At 40.1% G+C, this 22,795-nt stretch overlaps 1 protein-coding gene across 7 annotated transcripts in view; it reads right to left on the bottom strand.

Annotated features, from left to right (window-relative positions):
- Window positions 1-22,795, bottom strand: part of MAST2 (microtubule associated serine/threonine kinase 2) — a 2,532,505-nt gene that overhangs the window by 91,420 nt on the left and 2,418,290 nt on the right. For 6 of the 7 annotated variants that reach the window (XM_044085935.1, XM_044085936.1, XM_044085940.1 and 3 more), the window contains 2 exons: window positions 9,028-9,246; window positions 4,351-4,574 (listed from right to left, as the gene is read on the bottom strand). In XM_044085935.1, the coding sequence (XP_043941870.1) occupies window positions 4,351-4,574; window positions 9,028-9,246 (443 nt within the window). The remainder of the gene's footprint in view (window positions 1-4,350; window positions 4,575-9,027; window positions 9,247-22,795) is intronic. The other variant, XM_044085937.1, reaches the window with a different exon arrangement.

The following is a 22,795-nucleotide window of genomic DNA, read 5'->3' as shown; positions in this document are numbered from 1 at the left end:
TTTTTTTGTAATGAAATAGTACTCTGTATGATTTTGAGGTTGCCACTTCCAGCCAGCGTGTAGAGTGGCATGTATTTTTTATTAAATTATACCCGAATATGTGTGTGTGTGTGTGTGTGTGTGTGTGTGTGTGTGTGTGTGTGTGTGTGTGTGTGTGTGTGTGTGTGCAAGCGCATACAGATGTGTATATAGGGGCTGCAATGTATTGCACTGCAATGTATTGCACTGTATGTCTGACAACAGTGAGCAGAAATACAATATGTGAATATTATGTGGTTCATTCTATATGCGTTTGACAGCACTGAACTGAAATACAATACTGCAGTTATTATTTGTGAATGTATTCATTAATTTCATCACAATCAGACATCTGAAGTGTACACTGTCAATATACTGATTGTAACCATTGCATACAAAGGCAGCAGTCTGTGGAAGACACTGTCCTTACTGTCATTTGATTCATTTGGTCACAGTTAAGGAGTTGTTGATCTGGCTTAGCAGGGCTAGTATGTGGGTGAGCACAACAAGCTGAAATACATTAATGTGATTACCATTTTTATTTGATCTCAATAAGATATCTGAGGCTGTACATTCAACAAAGTGGGTACTAAGGCTATTTGTGGATGAAAGTGACTGAACCTAGCTTTCTTTAATTACAGCTAAGCAGTCACTGACTTGCCATAATCGGACCCCATCCCATTTTAGTTAATCCTACCCACTCAACTGATTCCCGCAGCCGCACCCTTTGAATTTAACATCCACAACTGATGTTCAAATTCTGAATAGTGTCTACATGTGTAGTACAACTGTCCAGATGTAAATAAATGTACATCTAAATTAAACTAATATATGCAAACAATGGAACTATGGCATTTGATAAACTAGCAAAAAGCCAAATGGCAAGTAGATAAATTCAAAGATGAAGTCTCCATTACAAAATGTGAGGCACTACATTTGAGCTTTGTGAATGTGAAGGGGCAAGTACGAATCCTGAATTTTCAGAGATACTAAAAAAGGTTCTATCTTAGCATAGGAAGCAATGTATGAAAATTCAACATCCAAAATGTAGTTTTATGAAATGTTTCAGGTTTGTGAGATCTGCAATGGGTTTCTACTGGCACTCCTCCTTATACCTGAAATAACCTTGAAAAGAATGCCTTGTCTCTTCATCTGGAAAGGGATGCAGCAGCATTGCTCTTCTGTCTTGTAACTCTTGCACTACTTGAAAAAACAGACAAAATCAATATCTTGTGGTACATGTAACGGGCCCTGGTACACCTGGTTTTAAAAAAACTCTATGGGGTACTCCATAGACACTACTTCTCTTGGCATCCTTATTTTGTATTGCTGGGTTTTAAAATTGTAAAATCATCATACTAGGCTAAGGTTGAGACTGTCAGTAGTTGTTACAGCTGAATATTTTATCCTGCTGAATAGAACTGTGGGCTTGTTACCGCCATTATTTACATCTGGAAACTTCTTGGGTCTTCTGTGACTCTTTTCTTTCTCTGCTGCTGATATATGACCTATTTTCTATAAAAGGTTATGTCTTAAAATAATAACAGCTGTAGTAAAGTTGGTTGGTACCATGAGCAATATCCCCATAATCCTCCAAACAAACAACACAAAGAACTTTTTAAATTGTAAAAAAACAGCTTTTTTTTACAGCTCCTCACAAATACTGACTGTGGTCTCATTGCTTGAATGTTTACTTATAATGCTTTTAAGTTTAAGGGACTAATCAACACTTCGACAATGCTCATCACACCACCTAGTAGCTTGCCCCTGGGATAGCCGGGTCTATATTATAACAATGAACGATCAAATGATCGAAAGTTGTTATATCGAACTCAAAAGTTTGAATTCAAAACACATCGAACTACCAGAACATGTTCCCAAAAAAAACATTCAAACATTACATAAAGTGGGGGGCTGTGCCCCCCACACGCCCTCTACTTAAATATACCAACTCGGCAACGGCAAAGTGACAGAAGCGGCCAAGCAACTTCTTTCCCAGGGAAAGAATTTGCTTATATGCCGCTTCGTCATTTTGCATTTTCGACATTTGAAGTTCGATCAAGACGCATTCAACAAAGTGAGTCTTTGGTCTTCTGATAGGAACCCGGATAGCCACTTCTTACGTCTTAGCTTCAAATCCCACATTTGCGAGTTGTCTGAATACTAGCATAACCCTCAGTAAAGGTAGAATCGTTTGATTTACATTTCTTTATACCATCACCATTTGCTACAAGAAATTACATCTGTCAATTCTCACCACCTTACACTTTCTGTTCTGGTAGAACAAATGTTGTGGAATGGCAAACCCTTGGGGGGGGGGGGGAGTAAAAAAAAAAAAAAAAACATAAAAAGATAAGATAACTGATATTTAACAAGGAAAGCACCAATATATTGTTAAGAATGATATCCTTTTTCTTATTGCTCTTTGACCTCCTTGATATTCTATTTTTTAATAAAGGAGAAAAAATATCCATTTTATGTATTTGTTGTTACTATAATGTCAGAAGATATAAGCCATGATGCAGATGAAATTATTCTAGTACCACTGCACTGAGTGGCACGAACAAATGAACAAATGAAGAAAGCTCTCAGCAATGCTAGCTATATACATGTGTCACACACACCAAGTTTCCAGGGAAAGTTGGCAGGTGACCAGTACAGGTCTTCAATAGGATAAAGGGACTGCTGAAAAAAATGCTGGATGGCCTGAAGATGAAGTGGGTGGGATACAAACAAAGTGATTTTTTAACATTTCTCACCAGCACTCTCCGCACTTCCACACAACATGCCTTCATAATACAAAATGCAGATGACTCACATATGCAAATCTAACAACATGGCACATCTCCCAAACAAATACTGAAGCTTGACTTTGTAAACTCATAACTCATGCTCAATCCAAAAAATTACTTATTTTCTTCCCCCGATTCCTCTCTCATGAAAAAAACAAACCTTAAAATCCTCTCTTAACAATCCAACCACTGAAGTCATTTGTCATAGCAAATTATTAGGGATGATAGAGGATGATAATCTTAAATTTGACCTGCACATACAAAATTGCATAAACATTTCACCAAAAACTAGGGATGCTTTACAGAGCCAAAATCATTTTCACTAATACAACTAAGCCACACTTGCTTCTACTCACCTTCTCTCCTCACTAGTTTATGGTGCTCCCATCCTTACTAACCTTCAGGCATCCCGAAAATCAAAACTTGAACAGTAATATAATAAAGTGGCTAAATTTGAAGCAATTACATTTTTCAGAACGTACCACTGTACAGCGTTAAAAAGCCTAAATTGGTTAGATCTATCCCATCAACTAACATATAGACAGCTTCTTAGTGCCTATAAAATTATTCGGCATCCATCTTTTTGTTCAGCACTGAATAACATTCTGTGCAACTATGTTTCCAATTTGTTAATAAGATCCAATGACCAAAAACTCCTCTCTGTCCACAAACCTATCAAATCTGATCAGCACGGTCTGTACCCATACCATGTTGCTAACACCTGGAACTCCTTACCTGTATCCATCAGGTCAATACCCTCTCTCCAGTTCTTTAAAACTATTCTGAAATACTTCCTAGCCAAAATCAGGCTCTGTTCTAGCTCAGCCTCAAGGTAAATTATGTCCGTAAATACAAACAAGTGCCTGTTCATACCTTACACCTTTCTACTCTCCCTTCGTCACTCACTTCCTTACTTCAGTTTCTCTCCCGACTCTCTTTTTAAACATGCTATAACCCTGTTTTTTTCTCTTACTTCATACTACAGTTCTTGTTTGTATTATACCAACTTTCCTTTGTTTTCTCTAGAAGCAGGCTAAAACTTTAAATCATTGCCATATAAATCCTATCTATTCTTCAGCAATGTTTTCACATTATGTCTAATTTGGACTTAAACTGTAAATGTTTTTCTATTTATTTTTGAAGACTGTAAAATTATTTTTCTTAAATTATTTTTATAATACTTTGAGCTTTTCTCCCTGGGCCTTCACTAAAAATGGGCACTTACTCAGACTTTCATAGTGATCAAAGAGCAATAAATCAGTCAATAAATAAATAAATGAGACTTACTACATAGCCTTCTTAAAAGAAGATACTTGTGTCTACTCAACTATCACATCTATAAAGTACTCTACTCTTTGTCATTTGTTAAGATACTGACAGCAACTGACTGTCGATCTAATAGGTCAATCACTGACACAGTAAGCACAAGAAGGAGCAGCTGTCACACAACGTTTATCTGTTTCCTACACAAACCTAAACAGTGAATACTTAAATTTTAGGTCAGAAGAATAATTTAAGGAAAAAAATAATCTTAACTTACCCAGACCATGTGATGCACAGAATACACATCACTGTCACCCATATAGACTCGGATCGCTCGAAGGGTGAAACCGTATTTCTTTCCTGCTCTGTGAATAGTAATTGGAGGCTTCAAGTTTGTGACAGTAGGAAAGAAATCTCTGCTGGGAGAAGAGTCGCGAGAAGATGGATTGGAGGAAAGAGAATGTGGTGACATTGGACTGGCAAGTGGAGAACTAGCATGATCTGCAATGAAAACAGAAAAACAACCTTAATGAATGCAGAGCCAACTATATAATCACAGCCAGTATTTTTCCTTTAAACTTGGTACTAAGCACCAACTTAAGAAAACTGTCCTACTTTACTGTTTACAGGTTTTATACAGTCATTTACAATAAAGTCAACACAGTAACAGATTCAGTGAATGAATAACTGCTATGCTACATAAAATGTAGCCATTATTGCTGAACTTGTTTTTGCATGAAGCAAAACCAATGAACTACACTGTTTGTACCTCAAACAAACACTAATTTGTTTTTCTGATACCTGCTTTATCTAATTCACCATGATGGGTGAGCTGTAGTCTATATTTGCATTTAGTGGGCACAAACATTAATCCTAGACAGGATGCCAGTCAGTGTCAGGATGTTCACAGATATAGGTCCATTCACACATGGTGCACATGCCTACTATGAATTTTAGTTCATTAATGGCATGTCTTTGGGCAGCGGAAGGAAACTACAGCATCCACTAAAAATTCATGTGGACACAGAAAAAAGCATGCAGATTCCACACAAAAGGCACTCTAGCCATGAAATGGACCGGAGAACCAACCCTACCAGACAGCAATAGCAAATGCTGCACCAAGGTTCTGCCCTCTTAAATAGTCAGCTACATTCCAATTTATACAGAGGTGACTTTAGTAACTTAATAATGTTTGGCTGCAGAAGCTGTAGTGTTTTCATTACTAAATCCATAAAGTGTACTGTATTCTAACAAAGTACAGTTAGATGAGTAAATTATTAATTACGTCAAATCCTTCTGATTATGTAACTCACAAGTAGGTATATAGAGAACCGTGTGATGATAGTTACTATACATTCAAGATTGCAGTGTCTTGTTGTTGTCTTTTGGCTTTTCCCGGTTAGGGGTCGCCACAGCGGAACTCCAGTCCGCTAATGATTGGCAGTAGATTTTCATGAACGCCGAGGTGCCAGCTCGACGATCAACCTTCAACAAAGGCACACCCATTTACGCATGTCTTTCGAACGCCCACCCAACCGCGGGGAGGACATGCAGACTCCACACAGAAGGCACTTCCCGCACTCCAACCGAGAATCGAATGGGAGAACCTCTTGCTGTGAGGCAACAACGCTACCGCTGCACCACCGCGGAAGTATTCAAGATTGCAGTGTCTACACAAGACAATTTCTGATGTACAATTCTACTGTATACCCATGTCCTGGTAGTAAAGTTTGTAGATTTACAGGTGATTAACAGGTTAACAATCCCATGGAGCTTTTTTTAAGACTAGCCATGCATCCTAAATGGATCTGACAAGTTTTAATACCCTAGGGTCATTTTAAAGGGGTATATTTAAAGCTTAGGTATGGGTGGTAAAACATTTACAGGTTGTCTCTGTCTAACAAGAGACATAGGTGCCACACCAGTGGTAAATTTCCAATTCCCCAACCACTGGTCCACGTTATGCTTGAATTGTGTTAGGGAAGAAGTTGTCTACTTCATGCAGATTGGCAAGGCTGTTCCAGAGAAGGGGTAGCCACTGAGACAGAAACCTGTCCCTCCAACATGTCCTATTTATGCTGCAGATGAGGTTTAGATACCTAGATCAGGTCCACAAAGATAAGCCCACTTACTGCTGAAATCTAGGTACACAACATCTACTTAAACCTTGTCAAGTCCTGCTGTAATCCACTCACAAAAATAGAACAGATTTATCTGGCAGCTACTTATGGTAATAAACTCATTTTGGTCATTGTCATAGAAATTGCTGATCTCTTAGAAACCAACTAGCCTTACTTTAAGGATTCTCTCCATGACCCTCAGGTGGCCTGTAATTCCCTGTTTTTTTTTTTCACTCCCACACTACAGAAGTGTACCTCTGTTGCTGTTTTCCAGACTTCAGGCACTGTGATCTATTGAATGTTTGGCAATGGACCTACCAGCACAGTGATCAGAATCCTGAAGAGCATGAGATGAGTCTCTCTGTTCAGTCTGCTTTAAACATTCTTAGGAATGCTAATTTCCTCGCATCCTCCTTCCTTTATATCCTGCTCTCTGTTCACTATTCTCCTCACCCTGCCCTACCTTTCTAGAAAAGTATCAAGTCCCCCAGCCATCTTTTGTAAAGACTGACATGTTTAACTTGGTACGACTGCTTTTTGCTAGTCTTCCACATTCTCCCTCCCATCTTTACTCAGCCTGGCCAAACCAGCTCCTTCCTTTCTTTTTTCTGCTATAAACCTAAATATGCCCTTGTTCCTACTCTTGTTATTTTCTGCCAACTTCCCTTGCATGTTCTGCTACTGGTATCTCACCACATCTGCTGTCCTCCTGATTGCTTCATTGTAATACATTTCTTCTAACCTTCCCCTTGTATATGCCATCTTTTGCCCTAATTTCTAGCCTTATCCTCCTGTGTAGATAGGCTTCTCCTTTTTTTTAAATATCTCTTTTGACTCTTCTTCATTTTTTCCATTCTGATACAGTCCAACACTAAATGGCAGAAGCCCTTTAGGTCCAGTACATTAATCAGGTTTGGCTCACTGGCCACCATGGAATTCAGACTCTTCCAGTCTGCTCAAGTAATATTCAGATGGCCCATTACTACAACCTTCTGTGCCCTACCCAGCTCCTTTATTTTCTCTCCTTTTGTCTCTTATTTTCTTTCTCTGACATGTGTTGGAGCTAAAACACTATCACTCTACTAGCAGCCCCGTCTCCTCAGGTGCAGATGAACTGCCAATGCAGTAACTCTATTATATGACTCTTAACCCATCCTTGCTCACCTTCATCCTTCATAGGAGTGGTGTTCCTTCTCTCACTTCTCAGTTGATGTCTCTTTATTGCAGACTGCTGCTTCATCTAATCCCTCATACCCTACGTACCATTCCCAAACAACCTATACTTTAGCACCTCTATATCATGTCAGTGGCCAATATTTCAATGACATCAGCAACATCCATGATCCCCTTTGGCATCAATGCTTGCAACTTCTTCTCCTTCTTGAGTCCTTACACTGCACAAAACAGCTATTGTAGGAGTTGCTTCTGTTTCCCTTTATTTTTCATTCTTTTTTATACTACTGGAGAAGATATCCGCCACCACCCTGCATTTGTGACAGACGTATCTGCAGTTATTCTCATGGTCTGTATCCCTACAGTCTTCTATGCTACATGTTTTAATGCAGCTTACTGTGAGGGATGGAAACTGGCAAGGAGCAGTAAAGGAAAAGTACGTTATGTACAAGGTTCGTATTATGATCCCCTTTACTGAAGGATGGATTAGAAATACCAGAAAAGCATTCCTGCTGATCTTTGTAAAATAAAGTCCACTGCAGCCCAACACTGCAATACATACTTAGGGATAATAAAATATCCATTTTTCTGTATGGGAAAAACAGTAATGTTTGATTATAATTCCTTAAATGATTTTATCTGAATTAATTGGCTGTTAGTGTATCCTCATGACACACACGCTGCATCCATTTTTCAGTAAGCTTAAGATCTGCACTTCAGACATGATCCGGATAGTCATACGGTACATTTTATTTTGTTGGCTAACAGAATTAACCTACTAGGGACAAGTGCTCTTTTCATGAAAACCTCTTAAGATTGTCTGTTTAAATGACTTGCTCACAGTCACTTAGTAGGTAAATGCAGACCTGAGTGATTCAAAGCCAGGGTACAGGATGAAGGTTACTGGCATTTCAATAGCCTTAATCCTCTGCACTAAACTGCCACAGTTAAAAGTGCAACCGCTAGCTACTGATTTTAGTTTTAAGTTTAGATAATTGCAATAATTTTACGGTATGCAATGTGTTATAGAAAAACATGTGCATATGGTTGTTTGCTGACGTACTTGCTCGCTTGTTGCTTGGCTACTGCCAAACTGTTCAGTCAGTGCAGCCACATGACCACATGATCACTGCTGTCACTCGCAGATTGGCTGGCTTTCGTGATTACTCACTGCAGCTGACATGCCCCCTGCAAAGATGAACAATTTCAATGCATAATAAAGAAGTCTACTCTGGGAAGGAATAGCCTACATAGCCAGATGTAGGGGGCTTGTAAGCAGCCAGCAGTATCTGGATGACACCACCTAGGAAATGTTCAAAGGTATAATTACTGCACGCAGCTAATAACCGTACTGTGACATTACCTGATGTCCTTCTATTCATTAGTTTTTTCATAATTTCTTTTTCCACTGCAAGACACCATCCTACAGAATGCTGAATCTTCCTATTTGGCTGACATATCGGACCTTCATCTCGGTTCAGAACAGAATAATTAACCACAAGACTGCTGTTGCACTGCCAGTTTAATTTTTAAAATGCCATACATTATTCAGAGGACCAAAAGAAGAAGTTGTATGCATCTAACTGCTTTGGTGCATAAGTAGTCTGTCAGGCCTCAGAACATATACAGATGACCCACCAGCACAGCACTTTAATCCTTACCAGATGGAATCATGAGAGAGAGTGCTGTGGCAGAGGCTGACTTGATCACTTTATTGATAGGTCTTGAAGTGCGTTTCTCTGCAGAGTCCCCAGAAAGTAGGCGATGTCGTGCCCGGCGCACTACGAGGTCACTGATGGCCTTAGGAGTGGTAAAATCGGAACCCTCTGTGGTATTATTGCTGCAAAAGCGACGGTCAGTGGGGTCTGTGGTGCTTCCAGCTAAAGTATTAAACATAGAGGCAAGGGGGAAAAAATCAGCATCACAGAATACAGTTACTCATTATTCAAAAGAAACAATAAGGAACCTAGATGTACTAATATGAGAAAGAAAAAGTATAACATTATTCTTCAACTGCTTTTATAGTTGTTGACTTCTTAATATACACAAGTATGTTTTGGCCTTTATGACATATTTATTTCCTATTTTCTCCATGGCTCATCCACGCTACTGTACTCCATACTACACAATATGATTCATGTGAACCTCAAAGTTACCTCTAATTCTGCAGACAGTAACCAAATATTCCAACAGACAGTGAAATTACTCTAAGAAACAGGGTGGTGATTATGCAAACCTAGTGGTGTAAAGAAGCTATATGCTGTTGACTGGGGATTCATTATTTTTTCAGTCCCTTCTCTCCAAGTAATGGTGGAGTATTCCAATAGGCTCAGATAACAACTATCCACACATGCATCCAACAACCATCCACCCTGCCTATTGGTGCACTTTATATCAGTTGCCAGTTCATCAGTGGGAAGAAATGTTTCACCTAATATAACCTAACCAAGGTGAAATAACCAAATTTTATGGTACAAAATAGCTAATACTGCAAGAAGCAGCCTTATTAGACTGATGGAATCCACCTTTCTGTCTTGCACTGTGCCCTCTGCATGCAGCAACTTCATTTAGGCAATAACACATGGCAGGTCTGCATTATCACTACTTTTGCTTCAGGATCATTGGTAACACAAGGTAATGGACTTATATGACCATCTATGTCTTGTCAGTGCCAACCCTCAAACTGAACCTCCTCTCTCAAGAAGGGCCAAGACAGTCATGCCAATTGAATTTCGGACAACCCATCCAATCATCCAGACACAATGTAATCCATGTGAAAGTTATGCATCAACTCTCGGAGACCCACAAACAGTTAAGTTTCACATCTTCTAAGCCAGAGGATTTCCTGTCTGGACAATTACACCTGAAATATATCAACAAAACCAAATAACAAGTAAACTGTAAAAGCTATAGAACCACAATAAACAGAAAATCTGCCCCAGCACATATACATCTTCACCCAGAAATAGCTCTGATTTTATACTTAATAACATTTTAAAAAATTAACAACAATAGTAATGATAACAGAAACAATAATAAAGTAATTTCTGATACTGAGTTTAAACACTTACTATCTCAGTACCTAACAGCCCTCCTATTATCAACAGTTTTATTTGCAGAGCTGTGACCCACACACTGATGTGAAGCAACTCCAGTCTCATTGTTTGTTTATTTATGTATTTATTTGTTTACCAAGGTAGTGCACTGATCAATACTGACCAATTTCAGGCTCAGCCTGAACTGCATTATGAAAATATTTACATGAATAAGAAAACTGGCATATCTGCTTAATTTATCAGTCAAGTAACTTTAAATGCCTCTGAAGCTATACAATGTAGGTGCCAATTACAATGTTTTGTGGCATAATGTAAGCCTTCATTTGACAGGGCATACCCATACAATCTGCCACTTGTTCACTTTATTAACACAAATATTAATTTATTACACATTCTCATATTTATGTGTTTGTGTATGTGAGGTGAATAGTTTAACCATTACACCACTATGTGTACACAACTTTGGTAATGGTGACAGGGTCTATGTGCCCATATTGGCTAGTGTGTGCCCAGCAGCCATGACTGGCTGGTGTCCAGAAGACCAGTCTGGGTTACCTAAGATAGCTCTGATCAGTGAAAGATGGAATTAAAAGTAACAATCTTGGAAAAAAAAGTACTTATGATTGCTACAATTAACACAGGTTCAATAATGGGAAACATCTTAGAAGTAGATGACAAGATGACAAGTAGGAGACTGGACATTCTGTGACTCCATACAGGAGGCAAAGAGGAAGGGCTACTCAGTCCAGTCTCTTGGCCTGAGAGCATGAATCTACTTCTCAGTAGGAGAACAGACTAGAAATGGTGTGGGAACTCTGAGGAGACTGAATCTTCTGAAGGCAGTGAGGGGTGTACTCAAAATGAGTAAGAGACATGGGAATAGAACTCCAGTGTAAAGATAGAGCATATCTTCATGAACTCATCCTATACTCCAAAGCAGAGCTGTAATGGTGAGGAAAACAGGGCATTCAGGTAGCAGTTGAATGACATCTGCCTTGATAAAGTGGGAAAAATGAGTTGATCTTGATAATGGGGGACCAGAATGCTCACATATGGATAGACAGAATAGGACATGAAGATTGAGTCTACGCATTCGAGGCAAAATAAATAATGAAAGCGAGGCCATTCTGGACTTCTCTCTGGCAAGTGGCTTACTGGTTGCAAACACACAGTTTACAAGGAAAGATGGCCAAAAAATCACATACAAGAGCAGTCAACGTGTAATTTGGGTAGATTTCCTCCTAGTAAGGAAAGAGCACTGTGGTCATATCAGGCACTGCATAGTAATCCCTACTGAAATGGTTGGCCCTAAGCATAAACAAGTGGTGGCCATAAGCAGTGGGCAGTGAAGCCTCTAAGGGAAACAGAGCCTAGGCTGAGGACACAGAAGTTGACAAAGTGAGCGAACTCAAGGAAGTACTCATGGCTCTAGCACCTCAGGAAGAATAAGAAACAAGTGGAGCCAAAGAAAAATGACATCATAGCAAAATACTGTACATGAAGATGATAGAACAAACACACAGTCATATCAGATATGGAAATACATTACATAAACAACATAAACAACATAAACAAAGCAGGTGATGAACTGCAGACGTTTAGGAAGTTATCAAAACAAAGAAGGAATACATGAACAGGTGGGAGACAAAAGACAAACCAAGTTAAGAATGAATACTGGTAGCAGAGCCTAAGAGATCATTCACAATGCCATAGAACACGACATCACAATCACTCTACCAGCTTCTGGAAAGTGACTCAACAGATGGCACAAAGAAACTCTGTTATGTTGCAAGGCAAAGACATAAAGATAGTTTTCAGACACCATCCATAAGGGATACCAATAACCTGATAACCATCCCACAGGACATCAAGAGAAGATGGAAGGAATTCTTCCAGCAGCTTCTGAATTAAGAAAATCCTGCAAAAGCTGTACTGCACCATTCACAACCTACTACAAAAGAAGAAAAAAAGCAGCCCTCCTTAGAAGAAGAAAGAACAGTACTATGGAAAATTAAGTCAGAAAAAGCAGGAGGCTTAAATTAGGTCATGGCATGTATGATAAAGATACAAACCAAAGAAGGACCAGGAGCAGGCTGTAGATTCCAGTATAAAGATTATTTATTGTAGAAAAGGCCACAGAATAAAAAACATGAGCGCTTTCGTAGGTATGTACCCCACTTCATCAGATGTAAATATATTGCATCTTAACCTTCATTTTATACTCTGAAAGCACTAGTCACATGCTATTAGATAATCACATCACCCGCTGATAAGGGCGGGCCTATTGTCATCATGGATGCTAGCAAATATGAACATGCTATGCTTAACATGTTATGTGATGTTAGTTTCTATGTGAAGATTACTCGTACAAAGATTGATAAAATGGTGCATCAGATTAAATTGAAATTGGATGCATTATTGAGTGAGGGCTCCAGAACTATGGAATTATATGATTACTTCCTTACAGAACATCCTGTTATCCCCTGTATACATGGGTTACCTAAGATTCACAAAGATAAAATCTGTCCACCAGTGAGGCTTCGTGTGACAATAGCTATGCCAATGCTGTTATGGTGGTCTGGGAATATGAATATATGTTAAGAGGTTCTTTCAGTAAATACATCTCTTTTTTTCAGGAGGTTTGTAGATGACCTTGTTATTGTGTGGAGTGGAATATGCCACATTTAACTGAATTTATCAAGTATGTTAATGAAAGCACTGCATTTTTAAGGTTCACGATTACATACTCTGACAAGGTCATACATTTTTTGGATGTGGCAGTTTTGGTAGATGAGAATAACAGACTGTACATGAAACAATACAGGAAACCATGTCATGTCAGTAGTTTACTATCATATGACAGTATGCACCCCCCATATATTTTTAAGAGTGTGGTAAGGAACCAGGCTTTTAGAGCCTCTAGACTCAATAGGAGGGAGTCTGACTTCTTGAGATGTACTGAAGGTATTACCAAGGAACTGATGGAGAGGGGCTATGATGGCCAGATGGTGAAGAATAATGTAGAGGAGGTCACCAGACTCAGAGATTCAGTGGCACAACCATATTTCTCTAAGAGCCAGGTCACTAGGAAAGCTAGTAACATTTGTAACAAAGGGATGCTCAGGATGCCTTATATTATTCGTCTGATGTACAGACCTACATGGGCATAGTTAGGAAAAATTGGGGAATTCTGACGTTTGATAAGGGTGTCAGTAACATTATAGAACAACCACCTCAATTTTGTTCAGGAATGAGCTCTCCCTTAAAAGAAAGTTATGTTTCCCAAGGAGTAAGGCTAATGCCTTAGAAAATGGAGGTTTGACTATGTGTACGCATTGTAATATTTGTAGTTATTTGGACATTAGTACAAAATTTGTGCATCCAGATGAAAAAAGACAGTATAATTTTAATGTATCTGCTTCATGCAACACCAGACATGTAGTGTATCTTGCCCATTGTTTGAAATTTTAAGTTGGTAAAACTGACAGAGCGTTTAAAGATCAGATTAGGGAACATGTGTACCACATTAACAGAAAGGACAGAGTAAGTGCACTATCTAAACATGTTAGTGAGACTGACGATGAACATATTTTTAAATTTCTTGTAATAGGGAGGGTGTATGAAATTATCAGGGGCAGCGATGTCCGCAACAAGACAGAGGCTCTGGAAGCCAAATGGATTGTAAGGCTTAAGGCAGATAGTGGAAATGGCCTGAATGACTATGTACCCCTGAAGCCTATGTTAAAGAAAAGGCCCCTCTTTAGATGAATTTTATGTGTGTATTTCTTGCATTCATTCTTATTGGAAAAGTTAGTTTTTTTATATATGTATTTTTTATATATGTGTTCTTTATATGACGTTTTATATATGTATTTTTGTATGAAATTATTCTGAATATATTGTCTGCTATTTTTTATAAGAGAGTGATTACATTTGCATATAAGGTACATATGTATGTATGGTTTTAAATATTTGGGTTATGTGATTATCTAATAGCATGTGACTAGTGCTTTCAAAGTATAAAATGAAGGTTAAGATGCAACATATTTACATATGATGAAGTGGGGTACATACCTAAGAAAGCGATCATGTTTTTTATTCTGTGGTCTGTTCTACAATAAGTAATATTTATACTGGTATCTATAGCCTACTCCTGGTCCTTCTTTGGTTTGTATGCTTTTGGATTCTTTTGGCTTTTTGGACCCGGAGACCTGCTTTTGGTGGTAGCTGTTTTTTTGATTGATATGTATGATAAAGATGTTGAGTTACTTATGTGAGAAATGGTTCCTGGAGGTACTCAGCAGTATGGAGAGAAAAGCATGTCTCAGATGATTTGAGAATAAGCGTTCTAGAGCCAGTGTACAATAACAAAAGGGGACATTCACAACTGTAGAATAAGGGTATCAGACTCCTATCACACTGCATGAAAGTGCTGCAGAGGGTCAGTCATAAACTAATACCTTACAATAAGTACATAAAGCTTGAAGTTTTCAGAATGTATCCCACTGAACCAAAACTCTGCCTGTGATAATTATTATAGGTAAAAAGGGACTTAGGATAAAGAGAGCTCCAATACACTTACCAATTATAAAGTTTACCTGAGCAGTACACAATATAAAGATAAACACGCTACATGAAGTACATTTAGTGTTTTTTTCCCTTTAAAGCTGAATATAAGTCAAGGGCATACACAATGGTTTGCAAATACTCTAGTTATGTCCTTTCCACCTCATAGACCAAATCTTTTTTTTTTTTAATCAGTTACCTCTCTTTAAGGTCTATTGAGTTAGTTTCATTGTGAGATGTTACACGTTTCTGCGATTCTTGCATGGTATTACGGTTACACAGGTGTATTTTTCTGTTTTCTTGTCGCTGAGTATTGGACTCAGTGATGAGGGAACAACAGGAGGCAAGATGGAAGATACAAAGCAAACTGCTGCAGAGGATTTATGGGCACATTGTACCAGTACTGATGCCCTACTATCCTAGCCCAAACAATTTTACAAGACGCACAGCATATTAAAGCAGTGTCTGAGAATTCTAAACATAAGCTTTAAAAAAAAACAGAAGAGTGTTTAACAGATTATTAAACTCAATTTCTGTTATTAAGAGACTCTGTAACCATGCACTTCTCAGAGATCAAGGGAATATGATCCATTTTCTGCTGGCTCAAAAACAAGATGGATGACTGAAAACAGAGCTCGAAGGAAAAATCTAGAATTAATTTGGCTGCCTAAAGTTATGGTGAGTGAGGATCCTGTATATTTTATTAATGAAGTGTTAAACCACATCCACGGGAGCACTAGACCTCTGGTTATTAAATGGGCCCATAAGGATTACACTGACTATCAATAATCCAAATGTTCCCATTATCCTTTGTGATTTGGATTTTAATAATTGAGAAAGGATTCTGCAGAAAAGCAGAGAATACAAAGGTTACCTTAAGACAAAAGATTGTAAAGTAAGAGTAACCCCAGATTACTCCACGGCTCTTTACTATAAGGGATGCCTTTGTTCCACTACTGAAGACATGCACAATTACGGTTTTCTTCTTCTTTACGGAGACAGATATGCAGCTAATCATGTTTTTATCAGCGAGATAAGGCAGAAGCTACCCTTGACAGCTTTTACACTGAGCAGGGGCATAGGTCTGAGGGGACATCAAATGTCATTGTTAGCTACAGAGATGTGGTGGTTATGGAAATCAGGAAAAGGGAGAGGATACCTTTTTTATCTCCCACTATCTCTCCTTAGTTAAAAAAAAAAGTCATGGAGTTACTGGAAAATTACTTAAGATTTCTTTTGACCAGTCAATGTTGCAAAATAAAGAAAGCTCTTGTAGTCCATTGCCTGCTATGCATAACTGATTTGTGGCACTACTGGCAATCTGGAGGGATAGAGAATGTTTTTTCAATCCCAGATCCTACTAAAGAAAGATATCTCTGCAACTGAGCAGGATCGGGCAGCATCACCATCAGCTGAAAGTACAGGTGTGTACACTTACCATAAATGTAGATGTTCGAGTATATTCACTGTTGCAGTCATTACATTTGGGTTATCTGCCTGCAGGTAGCCCTCAGCTGGCCTAAATATCAAAGTCGTGGGTCCTGCGTCGGATGCTGTCTCATCTTCCATGATGTCAGGTAGTCAGGGGTATAAAGCATGCAGCCAACGCCATTACATCAGTTTTTCTAGCCCCAGAGGTTGGGGCCCCCATAATGGGAAGCAATTATACATATATAAAGGTTACACGTCCAACAAAAAGCAAATACACCAGAAAGCTGAAATACACTAAACAAGAAGAAAGGTATAGCCAAGAGAAGTCAGAGGGCTGGAGGGGGGGTAACCAGGACTGCAACAGTGAATACACTCGAACATCTACATTTATGGTAAGTGTACACAACTGTACTATATTCTTCGTGTTTCACCGTTGCAGTCATTACATTTGGGTAGATTCCCAAAGCTAAGTCAGGGAGGAGGCAGCTATTAAGCCCTGCAAGACTGCAGTGGCAAAACCAGCTCTAGATTTAGAAAACAAAGGCAAGTAGTAATGCTTGGTGAAGGTATGTACAGAGCTCCAGGTAGCAACTTCTCGGATGTCCCTGGTAGGGACACCTCTGAGAAAGGCTGTAGATGTGGATGCAGCCCTGGTGGAATGTGATCTTATCCCCTGAGGGGTAGGTTTTCCATGTTGCTTATTGCAGAAAAGAATGCAATGGCCTATCCACTTAGAAATGGTTTGCTTTGAAATGGCCTTCCCCTCTGCCTCTGCAGCAAAGGCAACTAGCAGCTGTTTAGTTTTTCTGAGAGGCTTAGTCCTGTCCAAATAGAATCTTAGCTGTCTGTTCGCGTCCAAGGAGTGCAGTATTCGTTCTACTTTGTTCTGTGGATTAGGAAAAAAGGTAGGCAAATGAATGGACTGATTAAGGGCCACACTGGATACCACCTTGGGCATAAAGGAAGAATTGGTCCTGAGGGACACCCTGTCTGCATGGAAGATAATGAAGGGCTCCACTGCCACGAGGGCCTGAAGTTCAGACACTCTTCTTGCTGAAGTGATGGCTAGAAGGAAAGCAGTTTTCCAAGCTCAAAAGGGGGTAGAGTGAGTTTTTCCAGTACAAAGTTAAGGTCCCAGGCTGGAGTAGGGGCTCTACTGGGTGGTCTTAAATTTTTGGCCTCTCTGAGGAATTGTTTCAGCAGGGGGGAGAGAAAAGGGGTAGCTCAGTATTATAATGTGCTGAAATAGCTGAGGCATGAATTTTAATTGATGAGAAGGAAAGGCCATTGTGGAGCATCTCAGTTAAGTATTGAAGAATATGCAGTAAGCTGGCCACTGTTGTGCCCATCCATTGAGTCTGGCTCTAGGCACAGTATCTTTTCCACTTTTCAGCATAGGATTTTCTAGTACTAGGCCTCCTGGCCTCCAAAATGACATCTTGCACCTGCTTACTGAGTGATGCTATTGAAGAGCTGAGGGAATTAGCCAGGCTGCAAGGTTCAGGGTTTGGAGCTGGGGGTTCAGAATTTGGCCCTCCTGCTGGGACAGGAGGGAAGGGGTCTGAGGCAGGTGTCATGGATGCAGCAGTGAAATACTGCACAGGAGGGGGTAACCGTGTTGGCGTGGCCACTCTGATGCAATCAGTATTGTCCTTAGTTTGTCTTGTTTGATCTTCAGCAGAACTTTTGGCAAGAGAGGCAGAGAGGGAAAAGCATAAACTGAGAGGCTTTCCCAGGTGAAGGACAGGGCATCCACTTTCCAAGCTTGGCTGTGGGGAGTCCTTGTGCAGAATTCGTTCAATTGGCAGTTCTGAGGGGAGGCAAACAGGTCTATCTCTGAGCTCCCCCATTTGTTTCTCAAAATGTTGAATATCTTTGGTTCCAGTTTCCACTCGCGTGGGCCCATGAGATTTCTGCTTAGGTAGTCTGCCAGTGAATTTAGCTTGCCTGGCAGGAATTGAGCTTGTAGGTGCACTTGGTAGCTCAAGGCTGTGTTCCACAAAGAGGATACGAGTGGGTTCCCCTCTGCTTGTTTATGTACCGCATAACAGTGGTGTTGTCTGTCTTTCCCAATAATTGTCCTGGAAGAATGTGGTCCTTGAAGGGTGTTGTGAATTCTGTACAGCTAACATTTCTTTTTGACTGATATGCAGGTGCATCTGACTTGGGTTCCATTTGCCCTGAATGCACTGCCCTGCCCTGCCAAGTGAGCCCCCAATGCCTAGTCTGATGCATTTGTTGTTAGGGTTTGGGTGGCAGGGGGTAGAATGAATGGCAGTCCCTTGTTGTGGTAGCAGGCCTCTGCCCACCAAAGGAACTCTGTCTTTATATAAGGAATGATAAGAATCATTGATTCCAGATCCTGTGAATGTTGACACCATAGGCTTTTTAGATACCATTGTAGTTTCCTCATATGCAGTCTTGCATATGGAATTAGTAGAATGCAAGAGGCCATGAACCCCGGGGCTTGCAGAATTTTCCATGCAGATAGCTGGGTCTTTGTGGCCAGCAGTTTGAAGTAGGCTGTCAAATAAACTTGTTTCTCTGGCATGAGGTAAGCCATCTTGGAAGTTGTGTTCAAGCTTGCTCCCAGGAATACAATTTGTTGGCAGGGTACTAGATGAGATTTTTTTTTGTTTATGGTGTACCCCAGTGAGGTTAGAAGTTTCATTACAAATGCCAGATGATTAAGTAACATGTCCTGGCTTTCTGCCTGAATTAGACAATCGTCCAGGTATGGATATATTTGAATATTTTTTTTGCCTGCAGAATGCAATGACTGGAGCTAGGCACTTTGTGAACACCCTGGGCGCAGTAGATAAGCCAAATGGCACTGCAGAGAACTGATAGTGCATGTAGCCTGCTCTGAAGTGTAGGTATTTCCTGCAAGATTTTCTTATTGGAATGTGCAGGTAAGCTTCCTTTAAGTCTAAGGTTGCCAACCAGGCATCTTAGCCTAGCATAGGAAGCAGCTAATGAAGTGTTAGCATTTTGAATTTTGGGATTACCAAAAAGGTGTTTAGGATAGAGAGGTCCAGGATACGACACCAGCAGCTGTCTTTTCTGGGTACCAGGAAAAGGCGAGTAAAAACCTTGTCCCCTTTCTTCTGCTGGGACAGGCTGAATAGCCCTGATACTTAGAAGAGAAAGAACCTGTTGTTGAGCCTCTGCCCACTGATTTGGGGGTAAGTCTGGCCAACCGTTTGGAGTTGGTAAGGTGTGGAAGTGGAATCTGTATCCTTGGGAAACTATATTTAAAACCCATTTTTCCTGATTAATGAGTTCCCAGTTTTTTGCATGCAGTGCGATCTTTCCCCCTAAGGGAGCATGCAGTAGAGCAGGACTGGGAAGGTTTACGGTTAAGTCATTCTGACAGTTTTCCATAGAGGGGTGTCTTACTACTTCCAGCTTTTGAAGTGGAAGCCCCCCACTGCTTAGGCCTGTGAGTACCTTGAGACGGTAGCCTAGGTGGTCTGCTGTTCCTGGGTTTGGACTGAGAAGGCCTGGAAGAGACAGGAAAGGACCAGTTCTTAGAAGGCCAATGCCTACTGAATCTGGGAGGCTGTACTTGCAGGAAATCTTTAACAGTTTGCATGGATTTAGCTTTTTCCTCCATCTTTTTAAGGACTTCTTCTGCTTTGTTGCCAAACAGGCGATCTTGGTTTAAGGGAGCATCCAGTAATTTAGCTTTAACATGATCTGGCAAATTTTGCTCCTTAAGCCAAGCATGCCTTCTAAGAACCGACCCAGTGACAGCAGCCCTGCAAGATGCTTCTAAAGAGTCAAAAATCACATTGCAAAGTATGTTTACCAACTTGTTGAGCAGAATGCATTAAATCCTGTAATTATTTATTTTCAGCACAGTCAAGAATCAATATCATTTTCTGTTTAAGTAGTCCCATAATATGTTGCTGATACTTTAACATATGAAACTGTCAGTTTAAGGCCCTAATGGCCAAAGTAGCAGAAGTGTATACCTTCTTACCTTCTTACTCCATCTGTCCAAGGCCCTGGAATCTCTATCAGAGGGGGTAGGGTTTTTGGCAGTAGCAGCCTTAATGTCTTTAGGTCCCTGGGAAATGGTCTTTGGGTCCGGAGTAGAATTCTTGAAAAGGAACTTGTGAGAGTCAGGTACTCTAATACCTGTCAGGTTTCCTGGGAGCCAGAGGTAATTTATCTGGGGCCTAGCGAGATTCCAAGAAGGCATTATCTACAATGTCCAGTACAGGAGGAATATCTAAAGGCCTGTGTTGAGGTAGGAGTAAGAATTCCCTAAGCCTCTTTTTGGAGTCAGAATAATCCTGGCTTTCCCAGCGGAAATGCTCCCTAAGAGTGTGCAAGGTTTCACCAAAATAAAAATCTTCTGGGGGGGGGGGAAGCAGAGGGAATGGAGTCCTCTGCATCAGAATCCTCATAGGTAGATAACGGCAAATCCTGGTAATCAAAAGAAACAGAAATTTCAGAATCCTGATCAGAGGAATCTGAAGGAAAATCAGTTCTAGGTCTTTTAGAGGGAGAAGGCTGGCTTCCCCTAATTAAAGTAATAAGGTCTTCAGCCATTCTTGTCATTTGTTTTTTAGGCATATGGGCCTGACCATGCAGTTTGGACATCGGTTTTCTAGGCATTGGTCGAGTTTTAGGCCTTGAAGAAGATGATGGCGTTGGTTTGAATGCAAGTCCGTAGGCCTGAATACACCCTCAGAAGCTGGTGCCTGCACAGTGGCTCTGGACCCATCTAATGTAGAGACATCCACAGGTTCCATAGTCGAAGAAGCATCTCACAGGATACCGGACTCCAAATGGGTCTCAGTAGAGGCCTGAAATCTGAAGTAGTGGAAATTAGGGGCTGCGAAAGCTCTTCACTGAGTACCGGCGAACTGGTGACTAGCTTAACGGAAGCATTATCGGCAGCTTTGGAACTACGTGGTCTGTCTCTGTCTTTATCTTTACATTTTTTCGGAATGTCGGTAGTCAGATGGCTTACTGAAGCCATTTCTGGATAATTAAACCAAGTACCGAAATAGTTTGCTGCAAAAATGGACCAACGACGAATAGTTCAAGGATTGAATAAGGCACAAAACCGACAGCAAGGGACGTCGTGGTCTGGGCCTAAGCACTGAATGCAGTACGAATGAAAATCTTTATGAGGTATTTGCTTTCCACAGGAAATACAATTGTTAACTTTTACTGACATCGGTTTAGAGTAAGAAAATGGATCCCCAACGGGGTACTTAGCTTTTTTGAAGACTTCGGTTCTGAAACTCGAAAACGAAAATTTCAGGAGTCGGCCGACCGGCACTTGCGAACTGCTTCTGCTTTGGGCACCGCGTGGCAAGAAAGAGTGATGTAATGGCGTTGGCTGCATGCTTTATACCCCTGATGACCTGACGTCATGGAAAATTAGACAGCATCCGACGCAGGACCCAAGACTTTGATATTTAGGCTGGCTGAGGGCTACCTGCAAGCAGATAACCCAAATGTAATGACTGCAACAGTGAAACACTAAGAGGATCCTATAGTTCCTTTAGAACAATAATGGGACTTTGGACAAATCAGACAACTGAGGGGATCTTTTCCTACTGTTTTCTTGTTTCCTGCAAGGATTCTGATTGTACCATTAATGGTTCTGAAGTGACTAGCATTGCAGGTATCGCAGAAGAACATTAAAGGTTGCAGTCACAACTGTATTATTTTTTCCCCAGGACTGTAACCGTTTATATTTTAACTCTGTGGTAGTTGCTAACTTTACAGAAGAAGGGATTTCAAATTACTGGTTTATGAAATATCTGCATTTTTTTGGGGGGTGAGGGGGGGGGGGGTTGAATGACTTGCAATGATTAGAGTTTCTGTTTTGTTCCTACCATACATCCTTGCCTTTGTGAATAGAAGTATTTTATTGTCTTTTCAGTAGTTTATTTTTATAGTGAAAGGTGCTATTAGCTTTTCTTAACACTGAAGTTATAAATTGGCAGCCTTTTTACTATGTAGATAATACAAAAGTTCTGTAATCCCCAGTCATATTGTTCAACAAGTTTCCTTTTTTTCTTTCTGTTTATAATGCATCAACATAACTCCATACAGGACATTTTGGTACTTATGTTAATGCAACCAGGAGACAAGTGTTTCATCACAAGTATTTCATCATTCACTGCTTCAGGGTTGGTTCCCAGACTTCAAAATAATAAACTAAACAAACTCATCTTCTATTTTTAAATTGTGGAAATCTTGGCTTGGGCAAGTGGTACATTAACGCGCCCGGGTCTATATCAGAACATCGAAGTATTAAAACATTTAATATTCTGATATTAAACACTATTCAGCGAAAGCTAAGAACAGCGAAGCTGCAGAACAGCAAATTCTTTCCTCGGGAAAGAAT

The sequence above is a fragment of the Protopterus annectens genome, chromosome 10.part0 (assembly GCF_019279795.1).
Source record: "Protopterus annectens isolate FY-2018-M chromosome 10.part0, PAN1.0, whole genome shotgun sequence".
Lineage (NCBI taxonomy): Eukaryota > Metazoa > Chordata > Ceratodontiformes > Protopteridae > Protopterus > Protopterus annectens.
The sequence above is the reverse complement of the archived record's forward strand: the minus strand, read 5'-3'. Positions and strand labels throughout refer to the sequence as shown.